General features: G+C 41.2%; 1 protein-coding gene across 2 annotated transcripts; it reads right to left on the bottom strand.

Moving 5' to 3' along the window:
* Nucleotides 1-7309: 7309 nt before the first annotated feature.
* Nucleotides 7310-10238, bottom strand: LOC307030788 (uncharacterized protein). Of its 2 annotated transcripts, XM_079667438.1 has the most exons (5): nucleotides 9924-10238; nucleotides 9298-9381; nucleotides 9098-9199; nucleotides 8886-8972; nucleotides 7310-8647 (listed from the first exon to the last, which is right to left on the bottom strand). In XM_079667438.1, exons 1-5 carry the CDS (start codon nucleotides 10000-10002, stop codon nucleotides 8070-8072), a joined length of 930 nt encoding a protein of 309 aa, XP_079523564.1. In that variant the 5' UTR covers nucleotides 10003-10238; the 3' UTR covers nucleotides 7310-8069. The 2 variants fall into 2 exon arrangements, with proteins under 2 accessions (XP_079523564.1, XP_079523565.1); XM_079667439.1 differs by lacking the exon at nucleotides 7310-8647 and having other exon boundaries at nucleotides 8805-8972.
* Between the last annotated feature and the right edge of the window lie 8676 nt (nucleotides 10239-18914).

Here is an 18914-nt window from a genome sequence, read left to right as displayed (position 1 = left end):
CCCGCCCCTGATTGTTTTCACCTGTGCCTCATTAACCGTTGTGTGTATATATAGCCCTGCTCTCCTTTTGTCTTTTGTTGGTTCGTCTTGTCTCCACGTCGAGTCCATGTCTGTAAACATCAGTGATCTGTTGAGCAACCTAGAGATCTTGTGAGAATCCTAGTAGAACCTCGTGATCTTTTGTTTTGAAAAAGTCTTTTATTAATAAAAGATATTTTTGAAGTCAACCGAATCGTGCATCTGAGTTCCTGTGAGTCCTTCGTGTCAACCTCACGTGATAGAGCCTTTTCCAGGACCGGTTTTGACCCGGAAAACAAAATAGATGTCATTTTTGTTGACACAGAGGGTGCCGTTGATGAGGGGGGTCCCACAAGGGAATGTTGTACTCTGCTCATGAGACAACTTCAGCATAACAGCGTCTTCGAAGGTCCTGAGGAGAGTAGGACATTGGCCCTGGACAGTGTTGGTAAGTTAAGAAGTAAATAAAAAGCATTGTGAATTTAAGATGCATAATATATGACCAGCAAACATATATTATGGGAAATGTATTATTAATTAAACCTTTACCTTTTTAAATGTATACTGTGCCAGGAAATAGTAAGTTAACCCATAGTGTTATCCTGCGTCTTTGTATTATTAACACTGCATTGTGTAATTGTGTCTTATTTTAGTGATGTTAGTTTTCATAGGTTTTTTTAAATATAAGATCAGGACACATTGTATGGTCTACGGCTGCTCAATTAATCTCATTTTAATCGCAATTACGATTATGGCTTGAACGATTACGAAAACAATGTAATCGAAATAAAACGATTATTATTGTGTTTTTTCAGTTGAATTATATTTAATGTTCTGGGTAATCAACTGTTAAACATACTGCTCAAACTGTTTTCTCCAATAAATGGATGTTTTCAAAGTCAATGAATAATCGCATTTAATAATCGCAATTACATTTATTGACCCAAATAATCGAGATTATGATTTTTGCCATAATCGAGCAGCCCTAGTATGGTCACTGTATAATCTTGTAATACTTTTTTTTTATCTTCAGCATTACAGAAAGGGCTATACAGGGTGGTCGCCAACATGCTGGTCATCTGCTTGGTTCAGGGGTCGGTGTCTCCACATGTTCTCTCCGAGCGTCTGTACAGGCAGATACAGTGGTCTACAACCTCTCCCTGCCTGTAGAGACGACATATTGGACCCCGCCCTGAGGGCCAAGCTCAAAAGGAAAGTACATTCTTTATTTCCATTCAAATGTAGCAGTCTGTTTTGTACAAAGCTTCGGTCTGGTGTGTCCTTAGACTCAGTACTCTTGAATTTGTCATAGCATACTTACCGGTACTCTGAAGTGTATTGTGTATTCCAATGGGAGATTTATGTTATTAAGGAATATTATAAACCCTTATTATAAAGTGAAACCCTTAAGTTAATCGTTATCCATTGTTAGAATATATTTAGCTTAACTTATAGGGGTGGACAATTCAGAATGATCATTATTGTAGCATAATGTTATTCATGAATTTTGTATTCAAATGTTCACATTTCTAACATTAGATTGCCGATGCAACAAGCCTTGAAGGGGCCAGAGAGGCAGTGGAGGAGGCCACAGAGGAGCTCTCACTCTTGGGCTCCTTGCAATTTGTGGGAAACATGACCCAGAGGGATGAGCTCCTGGCGGCCGCTCCTCACCACTATGTTGATGGACGCAAGGTGGAAGCCCTCCAACAGTAAGTATAGCAGCTCATCATTTCAATTACTGGTTGACTGACACCATGAGCTAGATGGAAATCAAATGAATATTTACTACTATGAGGTTAAGCATTTTTAAAAGATTCCTTATCTGCAAAAACATATATGTAATGTACACATGCTGTAAAATGGAAACAGGTTGTAACAGGACATTCACACATTTAGTTATGTTCTCTCTCTTCTGGTACTTCTTACATTATGCTGATTTAATCGCAGTCATGAATCAATGTTAAATTGGAAAGCCACAATATTGATATTTTAACTCAATATCATTTGGTGACATTATTGTGGCACATCAGTAAAGCCATAAATATAAATATATAAGGTGGCAAACATCATTTAATAAATTTAACTGAATGAGTTGGTTTCACTCTTGGGGTACCAAATCTATGCAGACTGCTGCAATAAGGACATTAACTGTCTCATCGATGTGTGTCTGTATGAATATGATATCATTCCTATCAGCGGTCAATCACTTTTATGATTCACATATTCGGTGTTAATATTAAATAAACTCTATTTTTTGGAGGAGTTGATGATGAATGTTCCTCAAGATGCTTGCTCACCCTCCTTCAAATTTGAAAGATAAGTAATTACTATCATGAATCAAAGGAACAGTTCAGCGCCCCACAACTTCCTTGCATACACTTACAACCTTGACATCAGAAAGAACAAACATTAAAGAAGTGACTGACTGCATCAGTTAGCGTTAAACAACGTGTATTCAGCTAAAACATACACATCGCTGCAGTTATGCAGGGGGGTCTGGGGGGATTCTCCCCCAGGAGATTTTTTGAAATACTAACATAAAATACACATTCTGGTACTATTAGGATATTCCTTGTCCTCGCGTCCAGGAGAGAAACTTAAAATAAGGAGACCAATGGAGTCTCTGAGAAGGTTCAAATGGGTACTTTAATTAAAATGGCGCGGTAATAAAACAAACAGAAGGTAGTGAGGAGAGACGGAAGAGAAAAGCTCCCTCTCACAGTGCATCTCGTCTCCTCAGGTAGCGACTCTGCAGTGGAGCAGAGACGTGGACCGCTCCAGATACGGGCTCTGCGTGTACGTCTCCAAAAGACCCACGCTGAGTCCCATCAGAGCGAAGCCGTCCCACAGACTGATTCAGCAGACCCTGAAAGGGTCCCGCTGGAGGACCAGGGGCCGGTGGGTCAGAGCTGCCCCCCTGCACCCCCCCCTCCCTGAAACCTCCAGTCCTCTTAAGAGCGTGTCTCTCAAGACTTTTTATTAATGGAGTGGTGTGCATGCTTTTATATTTTATTCAAGTTGGTTTTTAATTCCATCTTGGATGTCGCGGTGGCCCGCCAGGCTTTGTACGCCCGAGGGCTACAGATATTGTGGCGGTGCTTTCAACTGCTGGCGCGGCAGCTGAGGCGCCGCCATGCTGCGGAACAAGAGGTTGCGACCCTGAAAGGGGAGGGGGCCCACTTAAAGAGGAAGGCAGACGAGGCGCTGCAGCGCCTGGAGGTGCGTCCCCTCTTCTTCATGTCTCTTCTACATCAACAGGTGGCCCCTGTGGACAGCAGAGGGCGTCGCTTGGTGTGACGCAGCCGGAGGAACCAGAGCGGCGTCATCCGGGAAAGCTCAGCGGGGGGGATGGTCTGGGTCACCCACACCTCCCCTGAGACCCTGAAAGGGTCCCACTGGAGGACCAGGGGCCGGCAGATCAGAGCTGCCCCCCCCACTCGTCTGAAGAGCATGTCTCTCAAGACTCTTTTAATATTTTATTCAAGTTTTTTTTTAATGGAGTTAAATGTGCATGCTTTTATATTTTATTCAAGTTTTTTTTTAATGGAGTTAAATGTGCATGCTTTTATATTTTATTCAAGTTGGTTTAGTCAATTTCTAAGTGAAATAAACACCAAAGCTGTAAGAGATGAAGTCCGTATTGTTTCTTATGTTTATTACATTACACTGTACTTAAAGGGGCCCTATTGTGCTTTTAGGTGTTTTCCCTTTCCTGAAGTGTTATGTGTTTCTGTGCATGTAAATGGCCCGCACAAAACCCCAAAGTTATCCATGGCGCTCCAACACATTGTACGTGAATGGCTAAGGGGCGGGACATCTACAACAGAGCCAACCAGCTAACCAATAAGAGCAGACTAGGCTTTGGTTTCCAATGTTGTGCTAGTTACTGAAAACCAGTAACTAGTTACTTCATTTAAAAAGTAACTCAGTTACTTTACTGATTACTTACACCAAAAAGTAATGCGTTACTGTGAACAGTAACGCATTACTTACTTAAAAAAAGGGCTCCCATTGATGCCCTTATAGCAGGGGTCTGCAACCTTTTTGACCAAAAGAGCCATTTTGCTCCTTTTTCCAAAACATTTATTTGTCTGGAGCCGCAAAACATATATTTCATAGCTTGATAGCTAATAAAGTTGTATTTATTGTTATATCAGACAAAAACTACAGTTTTTTTGCATTTATTAGGCTTTTTATTACATTATATACAACTGTTAACCTCTAATAAGAAACAAATAACTCCTATAAGGAGAATTACAAATAATACACAGGCCTACTTTAAAATAAATTAAACACAGCACTTGGGGAGTCCTCTGAACATTTGAAGGAAAACAAATATTAAAATGGGCCCACTTTGAAATAAATAAAACATATAGCTGCACCCTAAAAAGAGTTAAAGGTGGGGTAGGTAAGAATGGAGAAACCGGACTTCCGGTTTACACATGAGGCGATAAGCAGCTAAGAAGAGGAGCTCCCGGCCAAATAAGTTCAAAAAGGACGAAAACCCCAATAAATGTGATTCGAAGTTGGAAGAATAGGTCATGAGCAAATTAGTAAATAAGAAAGGAATGGAGAAAAAGACGAAAGCCGAAAAACAGCCCGGAGAGATGCAGGTCCAGATGGAACACAGTCAGCCGCTAACGCTAAAGCTAGCAACGACGAGCAACCTAGCTGGGTGTCGGCGCTGCAGACTAGCTTAGATGCCATGCGGGATAAACTCGAGAAAGCCCAGCACAACATGGATGCTAAACTGGATCAAATTGGCAGCCGGATGGAAGAAAATCTAAGAGGAGTACGTGAAGAAATGGGACAACTGAGAGAATATATGGACAAACACGGAGAAGATATGAAGCAAGGGCTTGATAGCTTCAGAGAGGAAACAAATAGAAAATTCGAGACCGCCGAGGCGGAGATGCGGGCCCAAAAGAAGGATATGGAGATCCTTGAAGAGCATACGGCTGGGGTCGAGGAGTGGAGTACCGACGTCCAGGACATTATTACGGCCTCTCTTGAACAACAAACCAAGCTCCAAGATAAGCTGTCCGACATAGAAGGGAGGTCGAGAAGAAATAATATACGAATCTGGGGGTTGAAGGAGGGAATAGAGGGAGACTCGGTCTCCGAGTACGTCGACAGGTTAATTCACAAGGAGCTGGGAATGTCGGAGGATATTAAGTTGGAGATTCAAACGGCGCACAGGGCACCTGCTTCAAAACCACAACCAGACAAACCCCCAAGAGCCATTATTGTCAACTTCTTGAGGTTCGAGGTCAAGGAGAACGTCATTAAGACGGCCTGGAGAACGGCGATGGAAGTGAAGGGACAGAGAGTGACATTCGACCACGATTATTCTTCTGAGGTGGCGGTTAAACGTCGGAAATATGCGGGGCTCAAGATAATTCTCAAAGATAAAGGGATTCGTTTTCAATCTCCAATGGACACACTGAGGGTTTACTGGAACGAAGGAACGATAGTGTATAAGAGTGCTCAGGACGCGGCAAGGGCGATGCGGCAGAGAGGCTGGCAGGTGCCGGACCCGGGAGTAGAGAGACCTACGCTGCTGCAGAGACTGGAGGCAGCGCGCAAGTGGACCAGACTTCGGAGACGAGAGCGGGGAGACAACAACGAGATAGGAGTGAGGGAAGACCGGCACCGTATCGAGGGTGTTGATGAGTAGTCTGAGGGAACAAGATACGGCGTTGAAAAGACAGAAGGATGAGGTGACGGGCCACGGCGATCAGAAAAAGACAGCACAGACACAAACAGATTTAACCAAGTTACTTATAAATGCTATAGCCTTTTATTTTGTGCCACTTTGAAACACTGCAGTGGGTGAGTAAGTAAGATTGTTATTTGTTTTTATAAAAGGAACCTGTATGGACAGGGGCGGACCTAGCACATTTGGTGCCCTAGGCGAGCTTCACCACTGCGCCCCCCCCAAAAAAAATATCAAAACATCTTAACAGTTATACAGTAAAGTACTGCAGCTTTATTTATTACAAGCAAGAACAAGAGCTAAGAATAAATGTAAAGTGCACACTAAAGAATTAAAACAAATAAACAACTTAGCTAACAAACAATAATAATATCAATAGCAAACAATAAAAGAATGTGCAAATTTGCTTTCAAAGAAAATTAAGAAGAAATGTAAAGTGCACACTAAAGAATTAAAACAAACAACTTAGCTAACAAACAATAATAACAATAACAAACAATAAAATAACGTGCACATTTGCTTTAAAAGAAAATTATGTATTGTAAAATATGTTATACATGTCAAATAATCAAAATATAATATGCTAAATAAACAAACAAATACATAAAAATTACAAATTCACTTTGTCTCAAGAACTATTTACATTCCACTCCCTATCATCACACAAGGTTGGCCTACATATTAGCTCCTACTGGTTTCCATTTACAGTGCAATCCTTCTGGCCTTCCTCGCTGCAAAGTCATCAATCACATCATCATATGAAATCTGACCACCAACCTCATGGTTAATACTGATTACAGCCAGACCACTGAGGCGTTCTTGAGCCATGGTGGACCTCAGGTATGTTTTCAAGAGTTTTAATTTGGAAAAACTCCTCTCGGCTGAAGCTACTGTTACTGGTAGCGTTGCACTGATCCGCAGAGCAATACACAAGTTGGGATATATTTCGGTGAGCTGCTTTGTATGTATGAATTTCAACAACTCAAGAGTTGTCATGCTCTTTGATGGCAAGTCAGGTACATTTTCCAACTCCTGAGCCAGCTCCTTCCCATCCAAATCAGATTGCCCTCCATGGCTTAAGGTGTGTGCAAGTGCCTCTGCTTGCTTCATCAGCTCTTGGTGTGGCAGGTCTGGGAAGTTGTACAGAATGCCAAACTTGTCTTGCACATGTTCAAGAGTGGTAAATCTCTCCTTTTGTGCTGACACTGCAGCATCTACCACCACGTTAAAGAACGTTACCTCCAGATTTTGCAAGGCATTCCTCAATGGCTCATCAGGAGACTCATATGAGAAGTGCCTCTTTGTTGACTTCAGCCGCTTTTGCACAAGGACTGCATCCACATTCATGTCTTCACACATGTCCTTGGCTGATGTTTGTGCAGCCACAAAGCCTGTGGCTCTGTAGGATTTGAGAGCTTTTTCAGTCTTTTTCAGTAGACTTACTGCTACATCCACTTGCATTGTTTGGGACTGCAGGACTTTGCTCACCTGCTGAATTTGACTTAACATGTCATACCAGACCACTGTGCACAGTGAAAAGCGGAATGACCCCACTTCTTCTGCCAGAGACTGGGCTTCAATCCTGATGATTGGGTCTTTGGCCTGGTTTCTCACCTCAAGCAGTGCCTCTCTCACAGCTGCGGCTTCATATCGCAGAGGCTCCACAGCTTTCACTCTGCTCTCCCATCTGGTTTCTGACCACATTTTGAGTGAAAGGTTGACGTGTTTCTTGAGGATGGCCCATCTCTGTGTAGAGGCAGAAAACAGGCAGTATAGCTTCTGCACAATGCCAAAAAATGATATGGCATCTTTGGAGCTTTTGGCAGCATCAGCAATGACCAAATTGAGTGTATGTGCCCCACAAGGCACAAACAAAGCTCTTGGGTTCAACTGCAGTAGCCTGGCCTGTACTCCCTTGTTCTTCCCTCTCATATTTGCGCCGTTGTCATATGACTGTCCTCTGCACTCATCAAAGGCAATCTGCAACTCCTCCAGCCTCTTCAAAATCAGGGCGGACAAACTTTCACCAGTGGACTCCTCTGCTACTAGGAATCCCATGAAGTGCTCTTTAATCTGGGGGTCTTCTTCCAGTGTCACAATTCTGATGACTACTGACAGCTGTTCAGTGTGGCTAACATCCGGGGTGCAATCTAAAATGAGGGAAAAGTACTTGCATTTCTTTATTTCTTGCACTATTGTTGATAGAATCTTTCCACTGATGCATTCAATCAACTCATTCTGAATGGTTTTGCCCAAGTAGCTGTGGTGGGATGTTTGACTTTTAATCTTGTGGATGTGGTCTTTCATCACTGGGTCAAACTGCGCCAAAAGCTCAACCTCTTTCAAAAAGTTTCCATTTGAAGGAGAGTATTTCTGTCTTTCCTCTCAATGCCATATTTCGCCCTGCCAGAGACTGTACAATAGCAACCAGTCGTGTCAGCACTGCTCTCCACCGACTCTTCTCTGCCTCAAGGAGGGCCTGCTCTTGTTTGTCTATTGTTGTACCTTGTTTTAATCGAACTGCCAATTCTTTCCATGACGCCAAATTGTTCAGGTGTTCCGGACTATTTTCATGGCTGGTCAAAGCAGCACTTGCATTTTTCCAATCCGACAGTCCTGCATTTGTTAAATTAATTTGTTTTGGAGATAAAAGTTGACAACAAAAACAAAAAAGACTGTTCTTCTTTTTTGAATATGTCACCCAACTTCTTTTGATCCTTTCTCCATTTACTAAGGTCCTGCTGAAGTACTGGTGGTGGCAACTTCTCCCATCATCTCTCCTTGGGAAAATGAAATCAGGTGTTATCTGATATGGTCCTCTCCGAACAAACTCTGTCCTCATTGTGTCTGTGAGATGTGAAGGGCAGTCAGCAGGATCGGTTGGTAGTGGATCGTCTGTCTTTGCTGCATCTGGAGGGCATGTGAAGCACATTTTCTCACCTCATATTCACAATATCTTCACACACACACACACACACACACACACACACACACACACACACACACACACACACACACACACACAACCCCAATTCCAAAAAGGTTGGGACAGTGTTTAAAATGTAAATAAAAACAGAAAGCAATTATTTGAAAGCATGAGGACAATTAGGTTTATAGCTAAACATCTTTACATTCATAAGGCACACACCTGAGAAGAGTGTATGGGTGGAATCTGTGGTGCAATCAGGATGAGATGCAGCAGGCTGTTCTGACGTTCCTTGCAGTGGTTCTGGGCCTATACATATATAGAGAACACACAAGAGCAAATATATTGGCTGGATTAGAAATGGCACGACAGTCATTTTTACATTCAATTATTTATCATCACATCAGGAACATCTATTGACATATTGTACTCACCAGAACAAACAGACACAGTGGTCAGTGGCAGGGTGGAATCAGTGGTCATCTCATCAGGATGAGCAGCTTGCTGTTCTGACGTTCCTTCATGTGGTTCTAGGTCTATAAATATAGAAAGAACACACAAGAGCAAATATATTGACTGGATTTCACATTAAATTATTTATCATCAGGAACATCTATTGACACATTGCACTCACCTGAGGAAGCCGGCACAGCTGAGGTGCATGGCGGTTCCTTGTCAACTGATGCAGCAGATGGTCCCAGATATTTTAAAAGTGAATCTAAAATGATATAACAAAATGTGTATTATCAACATTGAATCATTTCCATTTGTTAAATGTAGCTATTATTTAGTTAGTAAGCATTAGGACAGCCTGACAGGTCTGATTCAACTAATCAAGAGCTATGCCTATCTTATTAGAACAGTTGAATCAGGTGTGTTAGTTCTGGGTTGGAACGAAAACATTCAACAGGACTGGAGTTGAGAACCACTGAGCTAGTTAGCTAACGTTAGCGCACATTATGACAGGGTTGAATTTGGCAAATGTTTGACTCGGATAGTCAATGTGCTTTCTGAGGTAAACTTAACGTTAGCTAACGTTACCAACTAACTAACATTCCACCACACTGGCTAGCTCGCTACACCAAAACTAACATTGTTTTTATTACTAATATTTCTATTTCATGACACAAAGAAAATAGCCTTATGACAGTTTCGACTGAATGGCAATAACAAACGCTGGCTAGCTAACGTTGGCTTGGCTAACTAGCAAGATTACATGATCCATTCGCTAATGTTGACAATACAATCAAAATTGCATACCTTTCACCTTGGCACGTTTCTCTTCTTCTTCTTTTCTTCTGTTTTTATACTGCGCCCCAGATGGCTTTTGCCTCTTCATAGTTCTCTAACGTTAGTCTTTCTTTCCTCAACGCTCAATTTGATAAACACTTGACCGATACCCATCAATGCACAGCGCTCTAGCATGTTCTGACTGTGAACACCTAAAGCCGAGGCTCTCCGACCGACCGTTTTAGATTTTTGGCTCATTTTCCCTTATGTTAGAATTTTTTTTTTATGTAAGAATAATGGTTGCAGATATAGAGGGGGGGCGCCAAAACTGCGCCAAGCAAAAAAAAAAAAAAGATATATTTTTTTTTGTTGCAATTTTTGGCGCCCCCCTCTGGGTGGCGCTCTAGGCAACCGCCTATATTGCCTGTAGGAAGCTCCGCCCCTGTGTATGGACATGTATGCAGGCTGGGGAATTATTTATCTATAACATTTTACGATTTGATTCGGACTAATTTAAAGAAGTGCTAATTCACTAGAAACATAGAATCACCTCCATCGCCAATACAGAGACCAGGGGTTTAAAGACTATATGAAACATGTTCACAAAGCTCCGGCCGGGAGCTCCGGAGTTTAAACCACACGCTGGACAATTATAGTGAGCTTGGGAGATCAGTCACAGGAGAGATCTCCGCCACTAGGGGGGGCCCTCTCACTAGGAGAGGCCTTACCTTCCACCCACCAGCGGGGGAAAGGGGGATATTTTTAAAAACCCCGAAAACCTTGGAAGACCAAGTTCTGATGTTTAATTTGTATTTGTTTAGCTTAGCGGTTGCTGCTACTATATATATTGTGTTTTGTGACATGGAGGGAACGAAAATATGCTTTGAAGGGAAATATAATGCAACGTAGGGGAATCAAAATGGTGTCGTTAAATGTCAATGGTTTGAACAATCCGATTAAAAGGGGGAAAGTATTAACCTGCATCTCCTCCTTTCTAAATTTGGTTATCTTATTGCAAGAAACTCACCTATCAGTACAAGAACATGAAAAACTGAAAAGGTATGGATATAACAACACATTTTATAGTTCATTTAAGCAAGGTAGGAGAGGGGTGGCTACACTAATTGGGAACTCAGTAAAATTTGAAATAAACAAAGAAATATATGACAGAGAGGGGAGGTATGTGGTGATCAAGGGGAAAATGGAAGGACAAATGGTTACACTAATTAATGTTTACGCCCCACCGGACAGCGATAAGACTTTTTTTAAGGAATTGTTTGATATCATAGCTGTGGAAATGGAAGGAATCCTGATTTGCGGGGGGGACTTCAATGTGGTACTAAACTATGATTTGGATACAACAAGTACAAGGAAGGCTAGGACGCACATTGTCAGATACATGAACATACAACTGAGGGAACTAGGAATCACAGATATATGGAGAGATATACACACACTAGATAGAGACTACACACACTACTCAAACCCACACTCAGTCTACTCTAGGATAGATTACTTTTTTATGTCAAAGGGAGATAAATATAGGGTAGAAGACTGTAGAATAGGTGTTACAGACCTGTCTGACCATAGTGCAGTGGTTCTCAAACTTTTTCTGTCAGGCCCCCCCTTTGGAGAAAAAAAAAATGTGGGCCCCCCCAACACAAATAGTTCGGCTCAGTGGCGGCCAGAGATTTCTTTTGGGGGTGCTGTGGGGTAGCTTGACGTTTCATAGAGGGTGCTCAAACATTTAGGGTTTCCCATTAATGTACCGGTCGCTACAGTGGAATTTTTTACTGTTACAATGAAGGCTCGATAATCAGCTCACGGCATATAGGTGTAAGCAGGGGTAAAGTGCTATTTTTATAGGACCTCACATAGGGGGGTCCGGGGGCAAGCTCCCCCCCGGGAAGATTTATTTTTAAATATTGAAGTTAAATGCATGAATCTGGTGCACTTTGAGAGCACAATTAAAAGATCTATGGATACATTTCTCAACACGTAATAGTACTGTACTGCATCATATTATTTTTGAATCAATAATTTGTCAAATTATGATTTTTTTTTTTTTTTAACCATTTTTCCTCCTGGTCTCTCGCGCCCCCCCTGGCATGCCTCTGCGCCCCCCAGGGGTGGCGCGCCCCCCACTTTGAGAACCACTGCCATAGAGCAATACAGGACTGTCTCAGAAAATTAGAATATTGTGATAAAGTTCTTTATTTTCTGTAATGCAATTTAAAAAAACAAAAATGTCATACATTCTGGATTCATTACAAATCAACTGAAATATTGCAAGCCTTTTATTATTTTAATATTGCTGATTATGGCATACAGCTTAAGAAAACTCAAAAATCCTATCTCAAAAAATTAGAATAGTTCCTCAGACCAAGTAAAAAAAAAAGATTTATAACAGCAAAACACAATCAAACATTTGAAAATGTCCATTAATGCACTCAGTACTTGGTTGGGAATCCTTTTGCACGGATTACTGCATCAATGCGGCGTGGCATGGAGGCAATCAGCCTGTGGCATTGCTGAGGTGTTATGGATGCCCAGGATGCTTCAATAGCGGCCTTTAGCTCATTAGCATTGTTGGGTCTGGTGTCTTTCAGCTTCTTCTTCACAATACCCCACATATTCTCTATGGGGTTCAGGTCAGGGGAATTTGCAGGCCAATCGAGGACAGTAATGCCATGGTCAGTACACCAGTTACTGGTGGTTTTGGCACTGTGGGCAGGTGCCAGATCATGCTGGAAAATGAATTCCTCATCTCCATAGAGCTTTTCAGCAGACGGAAGCATGTAGTGCTCTAAAATCTCTTGGTACACAGCTGCATTTACTCTGGGCTTGATGAAACACAGTGGACCAACACCAGCAGCTGACATGGCTCCCCAAACCATCGCTGACTGTGGGAACTTCACACTGGATTTCAAGCAACTTGGATTTTGCTCCTCTCCAGCCTTTCTCCAGACTCTGGCGCCTTGACTTCCAAATGAAATACAAAACTTGCTTTCGTCTGAAAAGAGGACTTTGGACCACTGTGCAGCTGTCCAGTGCTTCTTTTCCTTAGCCCAAGTCAGACGCCTCTTCCGTTGTGTTGAGTTCAGAAGTGGCTTGACCATGGGAATACGGCTATTGTAGCCCATTTCCCGGACACGTCTGTGAACAGTGACTTTTGATACCTGGACTCCAGCTTCAGTCCACTGTCTTTGAAGCTCCCCCAAATTCTGGAAGCGACTCTTCTTCACAATGCTGTTAAGGCTGCGGTCATCTCTCTTGGTTGTGCAGCGTTTCCTGCCACATTTCCCCCTTCCAACAGACTTTTTGTGGATGTGCTTTGAAACTGCACTCTGTGAACAGCTTGCTCTTTGAGAAATGTCTTTTTGTGTCTTACCCTCCTGATGGAGGGTGTCAATGACGGTCCTCTGGACAGCAGTCAGATCAGCAGTCTTCCCCATACTTGTGATTTAGTTTACTGAACCAAGCTGAGTGTTTTTCAAGGCTCAGGAAACCCTTGCAGGTGTTTCGAGTTAATTAGACGATTCAAGTGATTCGTTGAACACCCTACTAGTATACTTTTTCATGATATTCTAATATTTAGAGATAGGATATTTGAGTTTTCTTAAGCTGTATGCCATAATCAGCAATATTACAATAATAAAAGGCTTGCAATATTTCAGTTGATTTGTAATGAATCCAGAATGTATGACATTTTTGTTTTTTTAATTGCATTACAGAAAATAAAGAACTTTATCACAATATTCTAATTTTCTGAGACAGTCCTGTATATCTAACATTGAATCTAAATGGTAGGAGGAAGAACACTGTCTGGAGATTGAATGTGGGTCTACTAAACAATAAGGGGTTAGTGGAAGAAATAAAGAGAGAGATAATCAGATATAAGGAGGAAAATGATAACGGGGAAGTAGACCCAACTATTCTGTGGGATGCACTAAAGGCAGTATTAAGGGGGAAACTAATAGCACACCTTAAAAGAACCAGACTGGAACTCTATCAAAATTTAACTGGGCAACTAAAAGAATTAGAGAGGCAACATAAAAATACAAATGACCCAGAGACACTTAGGAAGGTTAAGGACATTAGAGGGAAGATAGAAAATATATTATTAATAGAGGTGGAGAAGAAAGCTAGGTTTGTAAAGCAGGCATATTATGAAGGGGGGCCCAAAGCAAATAAATTATTGGCTAGAAAGATAAGGGCACAACAAACATTAAACACTATACATAAGATTAGGAATCCTAAAACCAATGAGTTACTTAGAGAGCTGGAGGAAATAGAGAGAGCATTTGAGGATTATTATAGGACACTATACGCACAACCAACTGCAGCAGGGGAAGAGAGTATGAAGGCATTTTTAGAGGGGCTGGAACTACCATCGATAGGAGAAGAACAGAATAGGTTATTGAACTCAGATATTACAGAAAAAGAGATGGGGGATGCAATTAGTAGAATGAAAAATAGTAAGTCACCAGGCAGCGACGGGCTGCCATCCGAATTTTATAAGATATTCAAATCGGAATGAAGCCCCTTACTGTTGGCATCATTTAAATATACTATGAAAGAGAACAAAACTCCCCCGTCATGGAAAGAGGCTATCATTACTACAATTCCCAAGGAAGGCAAGGATAAAGAATTATGTAGTAGCTTTAGACCAATATCCATACTTAATGTAGACTACAAGATGTATACGTCCATCATTTCGAAAAGATTTGAGACATTCATGCCCGACATTATAGATGAGGACCAGACTGGTTTTATTAGAGGGAGACAGACACAAGATAATATAAGGAAAACAATTCATATAGTGGAGGAGGCCCAAAGGAGGGGAGACAGTGCAATTTTAGTGAGTATAGATGCAGAAAAAGCTTTTGATAGTGTGAACTGGGTCTATTTGTATAATGTCTTAGAAAAGTTTGGATTTAATGAAAAGTCAATCAAATGTATAAAATCATTGTATCATGAACCAACAGCTAGAGTGAAAGTGAACGGTAGTCTGACGGATCGGATTAAATTAGAGAGGTCGACAAGACAGGGCTGCTGTCTCTCCCCAACACTTTTTGATATCTTCATCGAACCATTGGCCCAAGCAATTAGGCAGAACCAGAATATAAAGGGGGTTGAGGCAGGAGGTTTAGAACACAAATTGGGACTATTTGCGGACGACTTGATAGCATACATGGGGCAACCAGACGTGGGCTTCCCGATGCTGATGGATTTACTGGTGGAATATGGACAATACTCAGGGTACAAACTAAACGTGACAAAGACACAGATTTTAGCACTAAACTACACACCAACACCAGAGATCAAAGACAAATACAGAATTAGATGGAACATGGATACAATTAAATATTTAGGGGTTAACATCACAAAAGGGTTAGACAAATTATACAATGCAAATTATACACAGATCAATCAGAATATCAAGAGGGATTTATGTAGGTGGACAATACAGACCTTAGACCTTAGTTCAAGGATTGAAATAGTTAAAATGAATATACTGCCTAGGCTACTGTACCTTTACCAATCACTACCTATATCTATTCCACAAAGTCAATTTATGGAATGGGATAAATGGATTTCGAGGTTTATTTGGGGGGGAAAGGCCCAGGATTAGGCTTGCGACACTGCAGCTATCCAAAGGGAGAGGAGGATTGGCAGTGCCGAGTTTCCAGGATTATTATTATGCAGCACAAATCAGAACAGTGGCATGCTGGTGTAATATGGACTACGTAGCTAAATGGAAGGACATCGAAACAAATGGGGAAAACTACCAGATTCAAAGACTACTCGGGGATAAAGAATTATTCAGGAGGACACAGGAAAACGTATTAGACCCAATCACAAAATTCACTTTAAACACTTGGAACACGGTAATAAAGAGATACAAAATAGGAAAACAGACAAAGTTTTTGAGATGGATAACAAATGATAATAAATTCCAGCCGGGAAAAGAAGATGCAGGTTTTAAACGATGGGCCCGAGGGGGCATCACAGCAATATGTAGGATGGTGGAAAAAGGGAAAATGCAGAGTTTTCAATATCTAAGAGATAAGTTCGATCTGGAAAGGGGTGACCATTTTAGATACTTACAGGTGAGAGACTATTATATAAAAGAAATAAAAATGGATAAAAACACTAAACAAAATGGGGTAATTAAGGTAATGATTGAAGCATATGAAGGGAAGAAAGGCAGGGTGATTTCAGCTCTATATCAAGCTCTGTTGGAGAGTAGGGGGAATTCAACTCTATATATAAAAGAAAAGTGGGAGAAAGAACTCGGGATTGATATGACAGAGGAAGAATGGTATAATGTATGTAGAGTGCAGCATTCAACTACTGGGTCAAGGGTATGGAGGGAATTTGGGTGGAAAAACATAATCAGATACTTCATAACCCCAAAGATAAAAGGGAGGTATGCCCCGGAACACAACGCATGTTGGAGGCAATGCGGCGAGGTGGGGGCAGACCACACACACATTTTTTTTAAATGCCAAAAGATGAAGGGATACTGGGAGGAAGTATGGGGAGTATTGAAGGGGATATTAGGTTATGAGGTTCCTAAGACCGGCCTGATGTTATACTTGGGGAATCTGGTGCAGGAAAACACACAGGGTGGGGACAGATACCTGATTAAGGTGCTGCTGGCTGCAAGCAAGAAAACAATTACCAGAGCATGGTACAAAGCAGATCCACCTACAAAGGAGCAATGGCTGGGAGTAGTACAGGAAATATTTGATATGGAGAGATTCACACACACATTGAGGGTCCAGGAAGGGAAATTTGAGTCCAAATGGGAAAAATGGGTTGAATATAAAAGAAAAATGAACGACACCACAAATTGAGAATTGGAACCAGACCATGATGTTGCATTAAAATAGGATAGAAAGCTTCCATGTCACTGTTTGCTTGTTTTTATTATTATTTGTATTTTCTTTTTTCTTCTTCAATGGGTTTCTAATTCAAGTGTATACTGAACTATATGTGGTTTTGTATGATTATTAAAATGTCAATAAAAAGTTAAGTGAAAAAAAAAAAAAAGAAAGAGTTTCAGAATAAAGCTTAACTGCTTGTGCACAAGAATTTCTGTTTTTTCAGTGTAAAACTGCATTAAAACTGACGGCATGTTTAAACTACATTTCCCCATTAAAACATTGATTTTAATTTCTAACACTTCTCCTGTCTCTCTCTGTCCTCACTGCGCCCTGCAGCTGCTCCTGTCTACAAGCTTCTCTCATCAATCACCTCTTTGTGTTGTCCAACAGTGTGAGAGGGCTTTTAGCATCGTGCAGCACCTCTGTCATGAACACATTCCTTCTGACTGACAAACTTATAAACCCTTCCTGTTTATCACTTACTACTCTTTCTTCATAAACTTACAAAAAATACAATTGTGGTGAATTGTTTGCGTTTTCAGTTTCCTATCTACTTTAAACAACCACCAACTGAGAGTAACTTTATATGAGAACAACTCCTAAATAACATGACTACATATATTTCCTCCAGTGAGTTTGTTATTTAATGTTTAACAAATTCTCCTCTTCCTATGTCTTTATACTAAGTGGAAAAATCCACCTTTTTATATTTCCTTTGAATAAAGCCTTTCCCTTAATGTACTTCATATACTCAGTAAATCTCTTTTTACTTTCCCTTAACGTTACTGTATGTCATATAATCTTTTCTTTGAAATATAATTAAGTACAATTCTTAGTTAATGACAAATACCATGAGATTCACAACGCAATGGAAACAATCAGTTCTCAAAACCTCTCATAAAAACCACAATGTGACGTAACTGTATCCTATATGCTAAAAACAACTCATTATAGTTTCTTATTTATTTCAATATATCTACTTCATCAAATCACTCATTGATCTATTCATTTTCAATGTATTTCACTCCAACTTCAGATCACTCGATCTTTCACTCCTTATTTTAAATTCAACCCTCAGCAGCCTTCTTTCAGGCATTAGAGAAAAGAGCACACAGACATGACATTGCGTAGGAAACGGAGATCTGTGGAGGACTTTTTACGATCCGCCGTTTTAATCCCACTGCTAATCAATTTTTCTGCTTGAGCCCATTGGTCCCTAAGGGTCCCTGGTACTGGGGCTCCTAACTCACGCTCTTCTCGTTCAAATTCTCCTGCCATTATGACTTCGTATTCTTTATCTACTAAGGTTATTTGTGTTCACCTTTTATACTATCCAGCTTTTATAGAGCGATGTTTATTTCAACAGATTGAGAGACCTTCAAAGGCGCTTCAACACCCCCTTGCAGCGATGTGGCCCTCGCATGGAGTCGAAACCCAAGTTTACAGAATCTCTTTATCGTCACGTTTAGCTTTCTAGATTTAACCCAACAGAACAAGAGAAAGCGAGATCCGGTCATCTCAAATGGCTTTTTGAAGTTTGCGTTTCTCCTCTTGGAATAACATATAACTCAACTTCGGTTCCTATGAGCCTCGGAATTGTTATTCTGATTAGTCATGGATAGAGAATCGTTACTCTACTTGACTTCCCCAGCAAGTATAGCCGTGGGGACTCGATACCTCCACTAGGCATAGGGGCTCTATACCCTTCCAGCCGTAGGGACTCGATACCCTACGCTTAAACTAAAATATGTATTGTATTTTTTACCACCAAGACTATGACACCCGAATGTCCCCAACTCTAAAATGTGGTTATAGCCAATCACAGATTTTGATTGTAACAGGTATCTGCTTACCTTTCAGTTTTCAGGGCCCTGGTTTTAGTTGTCAGATTATTCTAGGTGTCTTCCCTGGACCATTCGTCCGCTGGCTACCGGTGTTCCCTCTATTTAGAGCCTACTCATCACGTCGGGGTCACCACTTTGTTGGAGCACCACCCAATCGAGTGGTTGGAAGGTTCACCTCGGCTCCGCGCGTCCCTTGATGACTGATGAGCTGATCAAATTATAAGAGGTGATAACGGCTGATACTTGCGCATTAGTTTCTGTTATGGATCAGTCTCAACAGTCCT

Source organism: Notothenia rossii (genome assembly GCF_949606895.1).
Source record: "Notothenia rossii genome assembly, chromosome: 2".
Classification (NCBI taxonomy): Eukaryota; Metazoa; Chordata; class Actinopteri; order Perciformes; family Nototheniidae; genus Notothenia; species Notothenia rossii.
The sequence above is the reverse complement of the archived record's forward strand: the minus strand, read 5'-3'. Positions and strand labels throughout refer to the sequence as shown.

What these genes read in the sequence shown, in the direction of transcription:
- LOC307030788 (XM_079667438.1), bottom strand. Translation starts at nt 10,002, where the DNA reads ATGAAGAGGCAAAAGCCATCTGGGGCGCAGTATAAAAACAGAAGAAAA. An exon ending in GAAACGTGCCAAGGTGAAAG is followed by an intron (nt 9,382 to 9,923) that starts GTATGCAATTTT and finishes ATATCATTTTAG; the next exon opens with ATTCACTTTTAAAATATCTG. An exon ending in AGCTGTGCCGGCTTCCTCAG is followed by an intron (nt 9,200 to 9,297) that starts GTGAGTGCAATG and finishes CTATATTTATAG; the next exon opens with ACCTAGAACCACATGAAGGA.